A 16,769-nucleotide genomic window follows, 5' to 3' on the forward strand; every position below is an offset into this window, starting at 1 on the left:
ATTAAAGCCTTTAGGCACAGCAGTTTGTCATCTTACTGTCATTAATGAATGTGTACTAGTGCAACAACTTGTACTTGCCTGTGTGGGATTAGATCATGCTAAATAGGAAAATCAGCAGTGTTTTGTGTTCTTGGTAGTTTTTATGCAGCGGTGTAGACCAGTGGCCTCCAAACTGCGGTCCGGGGGACGGATGTGGCCCTTTCTTGCCTTTATCTGGCCCTTGGTGCATTATTCCACCAATGGACATGATGGGGCACCATTCCTATTTTTCCCATTGATACCAACAATGGGGCACTATTCCTCCCATTAAAAACAATATTGGGGCATTGATGCCATGGCATTTTCTGCTCCCACTTGCCACAATCCGTTCCCCCTTAAGGTGGATGTAAACCTGATTCATGAAATTTGGGCTGGGCACATATATCTGCAGTGTTTTCTTATCTCTCTTCAAAGCACTGTGTCCTGTGGCTTTCTCCTGCCCTGTTCTTCTGTTATCAGCCTGATAACTTCTGACAAATTCTCTGACACATGAGATAAAAGCAGGCTGCATTTTGTGTCAGAAAGAGAGCTATAAATAGATTAGCAGGCAGCTTGCCATGTCACAGAACTCCTCTGAGAGTCTTTGCCTGTGGAGAGAGGGGTTGTGTGCCTTTCCTCCAATCAGCTGTCTTGGCTGTTTGCCCAGACTTCACACTCCATGTTAAACAGGAAGAGAACATCTAACACAATCTGAACTTTCTAAACAGTATTTAAAGTTTAAGACAGCAGATATACACGTAAAACCTATGTAGGGAGATTTGTTTTATCCCTGTGTATCATCTGAGGCTGTTCACTTCACTGGGTATATGTGAGGGTTTACATCCACTTTAAGCCTGAAGGACAGTAAATTTGCTTAGAAAGGTTGGAGACCCTTGATGTAGACACTATACTATAATAATTTGCATCAACATTTTAGATGCACAACCAGTAATAGGCACGATGAAGCTTTTGCCCAACTAACACGTAGATATCAACTTGTAATAGACAATAGAAAGCAGTTCCTCACAAGTACATTGTTAATGCTTTTTGCTTTTACATAGTATGTGTTTGGCGTGTTGTGTATAGCCCCCTAACGAAACTTATAAATTGATCTGTAACCCTTTTAGTGAGTTTTTGTCCAGCCTGTTATTTTCTTTACACTGCAGTACTTTTAACTGTCCTTATCAGGAGACAAAAATCATATCTATTTGCTTTCCTGTTTAGTTCTAGAGTAGAGGGCGAAGAGCTTCCTGAAATTCGTGTTGAAGCTGCTTCTCCTGCAGGTCCAAGAGTGACATTCAACATTCAGGATAGTGTAAGTATAATGCTCAAACTCGAATGGCCCATCTCACCAGAATCAAAACTTGTGCTCCTATATGTTGGGTGGTTACATATCAAAGTTATTAGGTATGTCCCTATACTTTACATATTACTCATAAAAATTACACCCTCCCCCCACAGGCATTTTTCAACAATAGTGAACTCCTGTTATCCTCCTCCACCTCCATCCTTGTGAAAAAAAACAGGCATTTGGAGGAGGTGGGGTCCCCTCCGTGTTAGTACTTGGAAGCTTCCAAATCCCCTGAAAATTATTATAATGTAATCCCATTTACAATACCAGTATTTAGATAAAAAACGTGCCCATTTCAAAACCAAGTTTTTGTGTAAAAACTTTTATGTTCTGGCAAGTTAGTTCATTTCAGTTTATTTTTATTTACTAAGTTGATCTTCTTTGGTGACATCTTAGACTCTTTCTTTTGTTTTAGTTGTTTTGCTATTTTAATTATGAATTGTATTCACCTTACTGGATAAAATCACCTTACTATGTGTCCTCAGTCTTTAAGATACATTTATGATTTCATGCCCTAATGTAAGCTTTATCTTTGTATGACATCCATTGGTTTATGAGTGTTATCTAAAATCAAGTGTTTTTATTTTTTTTTCCTTTTTCAATAAATGAAGTTAAATAAAACAGTTTTAGGGATAAATCGTCAATCTCGCAGTTCTTTGGAGGAAGGGTATTTCAAGGTATTTGTAAATGAAAAACTCTCAATTTCACACTAACTTCATGCAAATGCTAATTACTTTTTACTCTTTACCACCTGAAATATAAGCAAAATGTGCATCAATTAGTTTTATTTATTGCTGATGCTAAAACAAATGTTAAGTAACACAGTTTTTTGAATTCCTTTAATATCAGTGGACAAATGCATCTGTCTGTAAGAACCTCTAAAATCCCCATGGACATATAGGCAGTGGCGTCTCCAGCTTTCATATTTAGGGGGGGCACATGGGGGGACAGGGACAAAAGTAGGGGGGGCAACTATAAAATGCAATTTTATGTATATATATATATATCCTGGGGCCCTTTACTACGATCCCACTATGGGCCCTTTCACATGTTCTGCAGTGAGCTCCCTTCCTACTATACTGGGGCCCCCCAGGGTGGCAGAAAACAAGAGATATATGTCACCAGCACACCAAGAAAATATAAGGGTCCAGAGCAGTGGGAGAACTATCAGGGTTGCAAAGGTTGTCTTGCCAACGGGCCCTGGTGTTCTGCCACAGTGGGGATCCCCAGCTGTCCTGTCCCTGCTATTTACAGCGCTGGTCTGGCGTCTGTCTCCTTGGCAGCGGCTGCAGTGTATTAGGACCTAGTGCTGGTGACATTATGGGTGCATGCAGGGGAAGGCTGGCACTATTGGTTATAGAGAGCCGAGCCCCCAGCTGGTCACCTAGTAGCAGTAATGCTGTATAACCTTCTCTGTTGACATGCTGATCGGCATGTGATCCAGGTGATGCTCCCAGTCAGATCTAATAAACAAAGTATTTATTAGCATCAAGAGTACAACCACATAAATATAATCAACCGTATGATCAGCAGCCATGTGGGCTCTATGTCTGTAAAGTGTGGGCTTTGATCAATAAAATCACAGATATTTATGACTAGGATTTGACTAAGAGCATCACCTGGATTGCATCCCGATCAGCATGTCAGAGAAGGGTCCACTGCTGCTAAGCAACCTGCAGGGAGCTCCACTGTCTACAACCAATAGAGATGGGCTCGGGTGTGTTTGAAATCCTACATGCCCTATCACGCCAGGAAGCCGACACTCCACAGTGTTAATCAATGTATGGGCTGCCTAAGAGCTAAGACCAGCCATTGCCAGTTTAAATCTCAGCTGGTTCAGCAGAAACTGGCTGAGATTTGAACCATTAATGAGCAGATTCTCTTATAATTATCACTAGTGGTTGCTGTATAGTTACTAGTGATAATCACTGTTTGTCGGGAGAATATCATTGCTGGGCAGGAGGGATATTCTCCTGTCACCACTGTCTGTTGATGGGGGAATCATGCAAGTTTCTTTCCTGCAATCTGTGGATGCAGGAAAGAAATTTGCACCGTATATTATCTGCCTAACTGAAAGTGAAAGTAAATTGTGAATGTTTTGAAAGAACAGGAGAGGGGAGGGAGACAGATGGGGGGGAGAAGGGATGGAGATAATGTATTTCAGTGATTACAGTGTACTGCAGTCTGCAGTGCACACACTTAAACACGGCCCAGGCTAGAATATCTGGTTGTGTGAGCGCTCGCATTATGCAGTGTCGGCGAGCACAGGGAGGGGGAGGAATCCCCCGCAGAGCTGACTGGGGACGCTCTCCCTCTCGGGGAGCAAAATACAAAAAATGCAAAAAAAGAAACAAACATTTTTTTTGGGGGGGGGGCACATGGTGGGGCACAGCATGATGTTGGGGGGGGGGGGTCAGGGCCCCCTCTGCCCCCCCCCCCCTAGGGACGCCTCTGCATATAGGCTATAAATGAAAGGGACAGTCAAGGTTTTTTTTTTTTTTTTTTTGCTTTTTCTAAATAATAAACATGTCATACTTACCTGCTCTGTGCAGTGGTTCTGCATAGAGCAGCCCTGATCCTCTTCTTCTCGGGTCCCCCGCCGGCGAACCTAGCTTTTGGCCAGTGCCCCCAATAGCAAGCCACTTGCTATGGGACATTGGTGTGTGTGCTCCCTCTCTCCTCATTGTCTCCCACTGCTGTCTCAGCCAGTGAGGAGAGACCTGGGACAACTGAGGCTCCTGTGCACATCGCTGGATCGATAGGGGGCTCAGGGGAGTATTGGGGAGGGGGACTGAGGGGGGGAGCAGCACACAGAAGGTTTTTTACCTTCATGCATAGAATGCATGAAGGTAAAAAAAAAACTTCAGCCTTTACAATCACTTGAAGTTGCTTTATAGACCTACTCCCAGTTAGTCCAAATAACAAATATACTACATATAAATTTGGGGGAACAAGGCAATGTAAGGCACAAGGGGTTACAGATTAAAGTTAAATATAACCTGAACTGTGGTAGCTGTGACCAAATAGTGCAAACAGGGCGATAGACTATTTACCAGTCTGAAGGCCTCCTGAAGATGATCATTTCCCCATTACTGATTTCTATTTCTCATTCTAAACCGTGCCTTTGTGTGGAGGAAGCCATCTTGGTAGAAGAAGGGCTTTGCTTCCTCAAATCAGAACTTTCCACAGATCACAATTTGATGACTGTTGGGGGAAAATTCAAGAAGATCTTTGCACTACAAGTTCTCTAGTACAACTTGCTCTCTAGCAAGGAAAACAATTCAGCAGCACAGTAGTGAAATTGCCTAATTTAATGAGCAATCGGAGGCAGCAGTGCCTTAGATGATACAACCCTTTCCTTCAAGGGAAATGTGCTGCTACGGTATTTTGCAGGTGGAATTCAAAGTAGAACAAATATGTAGTTTCGTTTTAGGCAACAGTTCCCAAAAAGTGTATTGGGAACTGGTGAGAGTGCAGAGAAGGGCAACACAATTGATAAGAGGCATGTAGGACCTCAGCTATGAGGGAAGGTTAGCTGAACTGAATCTCTTGAGAAGCGGCATTCTACATGGTGATATAGTCACCATATCCAAACTTGTCCATATAATGAGCTTTGTTTAAAGTTATTCCAGGAAAGGAATTTTTTCCCTTGGTGGAACAAATTAAACCATGCTTTAACAATTTCAGCACAGAAGGTTTTACCCCCGTAATGACCAGGCCATTTTTTCCGATACGACACTGACAATTGCACGTTTTAATTTTTTTGCGCTATAAACAAAAAGACCGCCAATTTTGAAAAAAAAAAACAATATTTTTTTACTTTCTGATATGAAACAACATACCCAATAAATCAATCAATTTAGGTCAGTATGTATTTTGCTATATATTTATGGTAAAAAAAAATCCAAGAAGCGTATATTGATTGGTTTGTGTAAAAGTTATAGCATCTACAAACTATGGGATATTTTTTTTTTTTTTAAATGGCATTTTTTTTTTTTACTAGTAATGGCGGCGATCAACGATTTTTAGCGGGATTGCGGCGGACAAATCGGACATCTAACTGACACTTTTGACACTTTTTTGGGGACCAATGACATTATTACAGTGATCTGTGCTAAAAAATATGCACTGTTACTGTACATAATGACACTGGCAGAGAAGGGGGCGATCAAAAGGTTAAGTGTGTCCCTAGGAGTTGCTTGCATACTGTGTGGGGGATGAACTCACTGTATGAACAGGGAGGCCTGTGTTCCAGCTTAGCAAGATCTCTCTGCTAATACCTGACAGGATGGCGATCTGCCTTGTTTACATTGGCAGACCACCATCCTGTCTCTCTGGGGAGCGATTGTGGGTGGCCAGAGGACATCGCGTCCGCCCGACCCACTGATTGGCTCCCCCTGTGGCCAATCAGCATGCGCCCCTCTTGGCTCTTGCACGTACAGGTACGTTGTTTCGCGCAATAGAGCTGACCTGCCGTGGTATATCTACTGCGGCCAGTCGGCAAGTGGTTAAGAGTCTTTTGCCTTTCTCTGGATCAACTGTTGGTATAGCGTTCTCTATATCAAGTTTTGTAATTTGTATTCATTTTGTTTTCCATTTGGGATGGGAGAAGCCTAGTGCTCGTTGTCAAAATATAACATACCGTAGATTTTTAGAGAGCCTAACCAGATAAGGTTAGTTATACAAGGGCACCAAATTTTGTCCATTGATAAAACAACAAATGCATCTTGTTGCCAGCAGTAAAAAGACCTTGCTGTACAATTTGCTACATATATTTGCATGAACAGATTCTTTCACTATAATAGACCTTTGATTTTCAGGAAATCTTGGTGAATCAGACTACCATCTTTACAACTGCAGTGCTTACATTTTTATTTGCTCTCGGTGGCTGGGTGTCCTCCATACCTGTGTACTGTTATTGATCACAACATTATTCCATCCAATCTCTTTCATTGCTTACCAGCTCATTTGTGTCTCTTATGGAAATTCTTGGGTTTTTGAAATACCTGCCAAATTTTTTCCTGGTAATAAGAGCTAAACAATGCCATATAACTCTTGTGTTTTTGTTTTTTTTGTTGTTTTTCTTCCCCCCCTGAAACAGTTTCCAGAGGAGGTAGATGGTGATCTGTTGTCAGTTACCATTGATGGTCCATCTCATTACTCATCCATTAGTGATGGTACACATCCTGTGTTCAGTTCCCCAAACACCCCACTAGTGTTTTCACCAGGCATTCCTTTCCAGACTGAAGAAAAGAGAGAAGACACTTCTTCCTCATCCTCCGAGGAGTCTGAAAAAGAAGAAGACCATGAAAGGGAGAAGATGTATATTTACAGGAAACCTCAGTGAGTGTTCTTCTATTTTATTTTAATTAGTGATCCAAATGAGCAGTTGTAGGACTCATTTGTAGTCGCATCTAAAAAAAACAAAAATTTTTTTGGCAGAGTAGCTCTAAATTACCTTGTCTGCAGCCTCACTTAAAGTCCCAATTTATCCTTTACTTTCATTTTCTGAACCAGGGATGGAGGTGCTATACTCATACACCTCATTTAACCACTTGCTTACTGGGCACATAAACCCCCTTCGTTCCCAGGCGAAATTTCAGCTTCCGGCACTGCGTCGCTTTAACTGACATTTGCGCGGTCGTGCGACGTGGCTCCCAAACAAAATTGACGTCCTTTTTTCCCCACAAATAGAGCTTTATTTTGGTGGTATTTGATCACCTCTGCGGTTTTTATTTTTTGCGCTATAAACAAAAAAAGAGCGACAATTTAAAAAATATATATATTTTTGTTACTTGTTGCTATAATAAATATCCCAATTTTTTTTTAAAAAAAACTATTTTTTTTCTCAGTTAAGGCCGATACGTATTTTTCTACGTATTTTTGTAAAAAAAAAAAAAAATCGCAATAAGCGACTGGTTTGCGCAAAAGTTATAGCATCTACAAAATGGGGAACAGCATTATGATTTTTTTTCATTATTTTTTTTTTACTAGTAATGGCGGCGATCTGCGATTTTTATTGGGACTGCGATATTGCGGCGGACTTATCGGACACTTTCGACACAAATTTGGGACCATTCACATTTATACAGCGATCAGTGCTATAAAAATGCACTAATTACTGTATAAATGTGACTGGCAGGGAAGGGATTAACACTAGGGGGTGAGGAAGGGGTTAAATGTGTAGCCTGGGTGTGTTCTAAATGTGTGGGGGGAGGGGGGTGACTGGGGGAGGTGACCGATGCTGTGTCTCTATGTACAAGAGACACAGATCGGTCTCCTCTCCTCTAACAGCACGTGGAGCTCTGTGTTTACACACAGAGCTCCACGTCTCTGCTGTTACCGGCTGTGTCAACGACGATCGCGTGTACCCGGCGGACATCGTGGCCGCCAGGTACACGCATCGGCTCCCCAGCGATGCGGCGGCACAGTGGTTACCCGCCGCGCGCCCCCCAGTGGCGCGCGCGGGTAATGCTTTCAAATGACGTCCAAAGACGTCCACTTGGCACCTGAGAACCGCGCTGTTGACGTCTTTTGTCAATAGCGCGGGTCTCAAGTGGTTAAAGTCCCAAATTTCCCCTCCCCCCCTTTTTTCTTAGCTCTAAATTATATTTAAAATTTTATAGAGAGTTGCACATATAGATATTTGTATAGAACCTGTAAGTCAACTAGTGGTTGGGTAACCTTGAAACACAAAAACCTGTAGGAGCCCATTCACCCCTATTCATTTTAAATCCTGTTAATACATTTACATAGGTAAGTCATTGTTTTACACTGTTTGTAAGAAAAGCTGAGAATATGTGGTATGCAATCTCCTGCAGGAGTAACCACTCATGTCCCACATTCTTCTCCCTGCTTGGGACTAAAAAAACACCCATAACATATTTCCCCTTTACTAAAAAGCACCTATCAACCCGTCCTATTCCTGGTAAGCGGTCCAGTGCTCCAGACTCCTGGCTGACTCATGATGTCACTACCAGAGCAGAGTCAGAAAATGCCAGGCATAGAAAATAACTTCCTGGTGCAGCTCAGCATGTAAGATAATGACATTGCTGCTCAATAGATACAGAAATGTCACCTGCAACAGTCTTTTTTCTACAGAACAATTTGTCCTTGTCAGGAATTTCTCCCTCTAATATGCCTGCTTTAAAAGGAGAGTTTCTCCATAAAAAGGCTGTCTATCAAAAAGCAGATTTCATTATACTGTTTTTATTAGTCAACTCTAAATATTGGAGATGAATTAACAGACCCCTCCAGGCTACTGGCAGCCTTAGACTGCACTGACTGAATGACCAGTCAACATTGACATCCCTTCCTCCGAGATTTGTAACCATTCCAAGCCCTTCCCCTACAGGCTCATGTCTAACTATTCACCTATGCACAAACTCCACCAACCTGATACACATTTAGGACCCGCTTTTCCTTTTAAGATGCCCATAAAATAAGGGCTCACAGCTTACCCAACAAAAAACATTGTAGTGATTTGAAGGTACTAATCGATTAGCATGCATTATTTTATACATAAGCTTTTAGATACAATTTGTTTTCCTTTACATTTTCAGTTGATATTTTCCTGCATGTTCATAATCACAAAGTATTTATTACATAAAATAAATATATATATAAAATTAAATACACCAGCGCTTAAATGTTTCATACACTCAATTTTTTTTTTCACGCACACATGCAAAAGACACGTTTGATAACATTTTTATTTTTATCAATGCTAATATTTGGTAGCTGTTATTTTTGTAATAATTGGGTAAATGAAAGTAAAAGTCATGCTAAAAATGAAATCTACCTTTATTATCTTTATAGGCAAACCAACCGCAAGAAAGCCTCTGGATTTGCTGCAGTCCATCAACTATTCACAGAGCGTTGGCCTAGCACACCATCCAACCGCAATGTATCCGGCACTGCCACTGAGAGAAACATAGACTTTGAACTAGATATAAGGGTAGAAATTGACTGCGGTAAATGTGTTTTGCATCCCACAATTCTGCAACCGGACCACGATGAAATCAGTATGAAAAGGTAATCTTTACAAAGCCTTGTTTAAATGTAGCGGTAGTGCAACCAAAAGGTAATGTTGTAAAGGGCCAAATGTATTTTTGTATATTTTTATACAAAAAGCTGGAGTTACTTCTCAACCATGATCTAGTGTCAGATCTTTGTTAAAAGACTGAATCTGATTGGTGCCAAAAGCTGAAGCAGAACTACAGTCCACATTATGATGGGTGGGCTGTTGCCATAATGTCCAAATAGGGACAGGAACTTTTACATATTATAGTACTTTCCTTCCAAAGTGCCCCCTCTTTTACCCTTGAAATGCAGTGTTTATAATCTCCCTAGTTGCTCTGTCATTACCCCTGATATTGCCTGGCTTTCTTTCAGGATAGGAATCTTCAGATTTTTTTATTTTTTTTATTTTGAATTTTATTAGTGTTTACATTTCACTAGACACATCTGAAGCTTCCAGATATCCAAAAAGGCATCTAGCTGGGTTACATATATTTGGCATTGTCAGAAGACAGTGAAATCGAATATATCTGACCAGAAGGATGTTATTACAGGACATTGCCATACCATGTAAAAAAAAGTTCCACCAGCATATCCGCCACATCTGTGAGAAATCAGAGTGGGAAATCTGCTGTTATCTTGATTGGCCATCCCCAGGGATGTAATTCCCATACATGCACACAAGATTTACTCCATCCTTACACCCAAGACATTGCGCATGGAGCCATGCAAAAATTACCACATTGCTGCCAGGCAGAAAGTGAGATTTTATTGCTGAAGAGCACAACAGACCAGTTCAGTGAGAAGGGCCTAGGACAGTGGTTCTCAACCTTCTAGTGCCGTGACCCCTTGATAAAATTTCCCAAGTTGTGGGGACCCCTCATAGTAAAAGAAATAATAATAATTGTAGCGTGGGTTGTCCGCACCCAGGGCAAGACAAGTAATTTGTGCCCGATAGGACATTTAGCGCTCCCAGAGTCCCTTGCACTCCACATTTTAGGATGCAACTCTCTCTCTCTGTTCTCCTTTCTTTTCCTTTTTATCTCTCTCTATCCTAATCTCTTGTTTTTTTCCCCCATGCCTCTCTCTAGCCGGTATTCTTGTACTTTCTCTTGTTCGCTCTCTCCCTTTTCCTTTGTTCCTGCCCCTCTTTTCCTCTCCCTTCCATGTATTCTCTATTTTTATTCCTTCTCTTACTCCTTAATGGGGGTATGGGATCAGTGGCAGTGCATTTGGGATGATGAGTGGCAGTGCTGGGGGGTTCTGGTCAAGGTCATCTGCTGATCTGAGAATGGTAGTGAGGACTTTTAATGGCAAATATAATCACAGGTATCTTCCGACTTTGTGGTGTCTCATAGCAGTGACACCCATGTAAAAATCAGGAGATAGGGTCTCCAGCCCCTCCCACTTCACATTCCTCACCAGTCAGCTGACCTCTAGTCTCTGCCCCCCCTCAGCCATGCCGTGAACTGAATGGGCAGCTGTGAAGTGGCTGAATGGGCAGCAGCGGGCTCCAGGAACAGCCCAGGATTCAGTGACCCCTGGCAAATCATCATTCGACCCACAAGGGGGTCCCGACCACCAGGCCTAGGAGGTCAAGGCCCCCCTACCAGAATTTGCCTCAACTCATCACTGTCGGCATTTTTTTACACAATATTAAAGTTCCAATTTTAGTAAAAACACATTAATGCTTAAACCCCAAACTCTGTTTATTCTAAATGCGTGTAAATCATAATGGAAACTCACACTTTCCCCATACAATATTCCTTGTTTAAAAAGAAAAAGCAATCACACATAAAGCAAACAAAGTAGAAAATGTGGCATTTAAAGTGTAACTCAACTTTCGTTGAAGAAAAATACAGCAAATTAAAACAAGTAATACAGCATATACTGTACTATTTAAAAATAGGCCGTATTGTAATGTAATGTTATTAAAAGTACCTTCCTTTTTAAACTGCAGCACTGTAATTTTCTGTGTAATATAGCATCCTTGAGCTGTTCTGTATACCAACAGTGTACAGAATGCCTCCAAAAATGTAACTTCCTGCTTGGTGGAAGAACTCTACACTAGGATACAAGTCAAGTTTTAGACATCTTCCCGCAACAAAAATGTTATTTTTGGTGAGATACTTTGTAAGGATTAATCAATTCTGAAGGGATACAAATAGTGCAGGTTTTCTCATCAGACTTCTTAACCACTTAAGGACCGCCTAACGCCGATATATGTCGGCAGAATAGCACGGCTGGGCACAATCACGTACCTGTTCACAATAAACAATGCATTTTCATAGCACTTTTTGCTGTGAAAATTACAATAGTCCCAAAAATGTGTCAAAATTGTCCGACGTGTCCGCCATAATGTCGCAGTCATGAAAAATAATCAGTGATCGCCGCCATTAGTAGTATAATAAAAAAATATTAATAAAAATGCAATAAAACTATCTTCTATTTTGTAAAAGTTATACATTTTGCGCAAACCAATCGATAAACGCTTATTGCGATTTTCTTTACCAAAAATAGGTAGAAGAATACGTATCGGCCTAAAATGAGGAAAACATATTTTTTTTTTTTTTAGATATTTTTGGGGGATATTTATTATAGCAAAAAGTTAAAAATATTGAATTTTTTTCATAATTGTTCTATTTTTGTTTATAGCGCAAAAAATTAAAACCGCAGAGGTGATCAAATACCACCAAAAGAAAGCTCTATTTGTGGGGAAGAAAGGACGCCACTTTTGTTTGGGAGCCATGTCGCACGACCACGCAATTGTCAGTTAAAGCGACGCAGTGCCGAATCGCAAAAAGGGGCCTGGTCCTTTACCTGCATATTGGACTGGGTCTTAAGTGGTTAAAGTGTACCAGCGGATTAAAATTAATTGGGCAGAAATAGGTGGAAACTGCAACAAAGTTTGCTAAAATCCTTGCAATGTATATTATTCACCCAGTGAATAATCTCAACAAAACTTGAGTTACAATCTATTAAATGTGAGATAAATATTTTAATTTAAATTTTTTAAGAGAAAGTACTGTATAATGATTTTAGTCAGTTGTATTTTCATATTTTTCTTTAAATATTTACAAGTTGATAAACTCTTTGCTTAGGAGTTATGACAGAAGCTCACGTAGTCTTGACCAAGATTCTCCATCTAAGAAGAAAAAATTACAGAACAACTATGCATCTACCACTCATCTACTAGCTGGAAAGAAGGTGCCATCATCTCTCCAGACTAAATCAAGTGACTCTGAAACTACAGTTTTTTATATTCCTGGAGTTGATGTGAAGGTAAGATCAGATTGAGGTATGTTACTTTACTGTGTTCAAATACAGACATAAGGATGAATTAAAAGGATTTGTTTTACTCCCCACAAAATCCTTTTCTCTATGTTCATTGAATACACAACAGCAAAGTTTCTTGGATCTGGTGGTTCTGGGACATACATTCTCAAAGCAGTGTGTAAAAAAAAGAATACAAACTAAATCTTAACACAAAAAAGGCAGAAGTTACACCTGAAAAACTTTACGCACAAAACTGGGAGATGCAAATGCATCACTCTCATAAGAATTGGTAAAAGTTTGAACAGAAGACCAAGAAATTGAATCCTGATTACAGAAAGCCCGGAAAGCACTTACCGCTCTAGTGGAGACATAACCAAGACCTGAGGTTAGGCTAAGACAGTGTTTCTCAATTCCAGTCCTCAGGCCCCCCCCAACAGGTCAGGTTTTCAGGATTTCCATTATTTTGCTTAGGTGATTTGATCAGTTTCACTGCCTTAGTAATCACCACAGCCTTTTCATCTGAGGGAAATCCTGAAAACCTGACCTGTTGGGGGGGGCCTGAGGACTGGAATTGAGAAACACTGGGCTAAGAGGATAGGGCCTAGACAATAGTCTGATTTATCCTTCTTGTAGTGGAAGAGGCAGCCTGATCCTTCCAGAAGCTGTCCATGATGATGAAAAGAGAACCTGTCCTATGGTCTCAAAGCATCTAGGTAAACCCTAAGTACCCAAGCAAACATCCAAATGATGTAGGGCTCTCTCCTTGCGATGAACTGGTTTTGGACAGAGAATGAAGAGCAATATTATAATTTATATGGTAGGCTGAAACTACCTTGGGAGGAAAAAAAGGCTTATCACTATGCAAGACCAAAGAATTATATATGCCAGTTTAAACCCTGTGGGTCAAAAAGGCAACCTTTTGGGTGATTGTTAAAATGGAAAGTCTCCCAATGTTTTCAAAAGTGGCTTGCTACTTAATCGAAAGCAGTAAGTTCAGGCCACACCGCATCAAAGTCCGAGGGAACCTCTTTTACATAGGCGCTTACCAGGATATTACAAAAGAACGGTGCAAAAAAAAAACATGGCCATAGTCAAAATTTGACCCCTGATGGTACTCAAGGGTAGCCTTTGATCCATGCCATGCTGAAGGAAATCCAGAATCCTTGACACAGAATAAACTCATGGAGAAGCATGTAAGGACTCAGACCGTGCAAAGTAAGCTTTCTATGTGCGATGATAGCTTTTAAAAAAATAGCTTTATGAGCCTTAATTATAGTAGGAATTACCACACCAGACAGACCTCTGTCCCTCTGGACCTGGCTCTAAACAGCCAAGCTATTAAAGCCAGTGACTTGCATTCTCAACTTATACATGCTTAAAGCGGAGGTTCACCCTCAAACTGAACTTTCTGTCTAACATATCTGCAGCCTTAACATATCCCTGTAGCGTTGTCATTTTTTTTAAGATCGGTACACTTACCTGTATTCTGCATGACTTCCGGGTCTTCTTCCCTGCGGGGAGTGGGCGTGTCGCTCCTTTTCCCCGATGAGGCTTAATGGAAGCTGTGCGCAAGGTCTCCTGGGAGTGACGTTTCAACACTCACAGGAGACCATCCGAAATAGCTAGGCGTGTATTCTCGCGCTAGCTCGAGTGCCGCGGGAAGCGGGTCACATGACTCGCAAAGCCCGTCATGTGACGAGGAATCCAGGAAGTGTTTGCTTGTGGGCTTCACACTGCCCACAAGCAAGATGGAAAAGCCCTGGACTAATTTTTATAACCTCTTCTTCTTCACGAAAACGGAACCGACGGAGGGAAGAGCGGCTAGCAAGTGAGTAGTACCGTGCTAGCTAGATTGCAAAGCATTGCATATTTTATAAAAAAAATGCATAACCTGCGGAACCTCCGCTTTAATAGACTCTTGCACATTTTTAACAGAAGTAGAATCTTTGTCTCACACAATTAGGGAGGAATTGAGTTAGCCCCTGCCTAATTAATGCCACTTGTAAATTGCTTGAAACTTTAAATTTTTTTAAAAGATTTCTATAAAATCTCTGTGTCCCAGTCTCGAACAAATAACGTATAAATATAACAACTCAATTCCACATATTCATATTGTAATAAGCAGATATTGGCTATTAGAATAACAAAGGCTTTTAACAGTGTACCCCAATGAAGGCAGAGCAAATGTAAGAACTCTGGGTCAAGATACAACTGCCCGATGCAAGACCCAATGACTGGATAGTCTCCTGCCAGTTGTCAATAATGGGAATGTACACCATGGAAAGGCACTATGACCACACTCTTTGTCCCTCCTTAATGATTGCCAGAAACCGATAGTTTTGAAACTAGAGCAGCACCACAGGTGTATTTTAGACTTTGCATGAGCTAATCCAATAACTTGACATAGACATTTTCATTGGTCACTTAGAGCGATAGTGTTTTTTTCAGCGCAGTTTAGAAGAGATTGTCCTGGTAACATATTACTATTTTCCACTCAAAAGTGTGTTTTTTTTTTTTTTAAAAGGGAAGAGATGTAAAAACCGTATTGTCACCAGCAGCCTCAAGTAGCATATAAGTAGTTGTAAACCGTTACATATACCCAGTGAAGTGACTGGGCTCAAGTGGTACACAGAAATTAAATAAATCCTACTACATAAGTTGTACCTGTCTATCTGCAGTCTTCTCTATTATACAGCTTGTCTGAGCTGTCAAAAAACAGGGGACAGAGAGCTGAAATTACATGCTTTAGAGCTCAGTGAGCCGATTGGAGGGAAGGGACACACCCCTTCACATTGCACACACAGGAAAATAACTGAGGCTGTCAATCACGGGATGTGTCCTGGCAAAGGAACGAGGCTGTGGACAGAAATGGCACTTTTAATGTTCTGGTTTGAGACAAGTACACACTATAAAGGGATGTGCTTTGTTCATATTTCATGTCTGAGGTTTACAACCACTTTAATCCAAAAAGTAAAGAATTTTACAGATGTTCAATATTCAAGTCAGCCTAATTCTATGCTTGGATCTTAGATCTCTAACTCATTGTTTATATGCATTTCTCTTTTAGTTGCATTACAACTCAAAAACACTGAAAACTGAATCGCCAAATGCCTCAAGGGGATCATCTTTGCCAAGAACTCTTTCAAAAGAATCAAAGTTGTATGGTATGAAAGATACTGTACCATCTCCTTTACCTAGTAATGTCCACAGCAAGACTAACACATTGTTACCACCCCCACCCCCACCAATCCCCTCAGGTACTTTTCCTCCAACTAATCTATACCTCATAACCGTTTGTATTACCTGCCTGTAACAATTTAATGTCTAAACAAGTCATATTTTTGTAACCCACCACCCATCATCAGCTTTAATTGGCATTAGTAAATGAACAGAAGAGAAATCCAAATTAAATCAATATTTAGTGTGAGCACCCTTTGCCTTCAAAATAGCAATAGTTTTTCTAGTTACACTTGCACACAGTTTTTGATGGAACTCTGCAGGTAGGTCGTTCCAAACATGTTGGCTAACTAGCCACATACCATGTGTGGATGTAGGCTGCCTCAAATCCCTTTGTCTCTTTATGTGATCGCAGACAGGCTCAATGATGTTGAGATCAGGGCTCTGTGGGACCAAACCATCACTTCCAAGACCCCTTGTTCATCTTTACACTAAAGGTGATTGTAAAGTCTCCTTTTAAAATAAAAAATAAAAATAACAAACATGTTATACTTACCTGCTCTGTGAAGTGGTTTTGCACAGGGCAGCCCAGATCCTCCTCTTCTCGGGTGCCTCTTCACTGCTCCTGGCCCCTCCCTCCTTTCGAGTGCCCCCACAGCAAGCAGCTTGCTATGGTGACACCCGAGTCACAGCTCCGTGTGTCCATTCAGACCCGGATCCCTGGCCCTGCACCCTCTCTCTTCCGATTGGCTAACTGAGTTTGACAGCCACGAGAGCCAATGGTACCGCTGCTGTCTCTCAGCCAATCAGGAGGAGAGAATGCGTTAAGATAAAAAAAAAATGTCTGCCTTTACATCTCCTTTAATGACATTGGCTGTAGGTTTGGGGTCATTGTCCTTCAGCGGAATACATTTGGGGCTAGTCACAT

At 41.0% G+C, this 16,769-nt stretch overlaps 1 protein-coding gene across 1 annotated transcript in view; it reads left to right on the forward strand.

The window, feature by feature from the left end:
* KIAA1109 (KIAA1109 ortholog) overlaps positions 1-16,769 on the forward strand; it is a 393,986-nt gene that overhangs the window by 330,154 nt on the left and 47,063 nt on the right. The window contains 5 exon segments of the mRNA XM_040330387.1: positions 1,243-1,333; positions 6,471-6,712; positions 9,188-9,403; positions 12,490-12,670; positions 15,732-15,921. Coding sequence (XP_040186321.1) covers positions 1,243-1,333; positions 6,471-6,712; positions 9,188-9,403; positions 12,490-12,670; positions 15,732-15,921 — 920 coding nt within the window.

The sequence above is a fragment of the Rana temporaria genome, chromosome 1, assembly GCF_905171775.1.
Source record: "Rana temporaria chromosome 1, aRanTem1.1, whole genome shotgun sequence".
Classification (NCBI taxonomy): domain Eukaryota; kingdom Metazoa; phylum Chordata; class Amphibia; order Anura; family Ranidae; genus Rana; species Rana temporaria.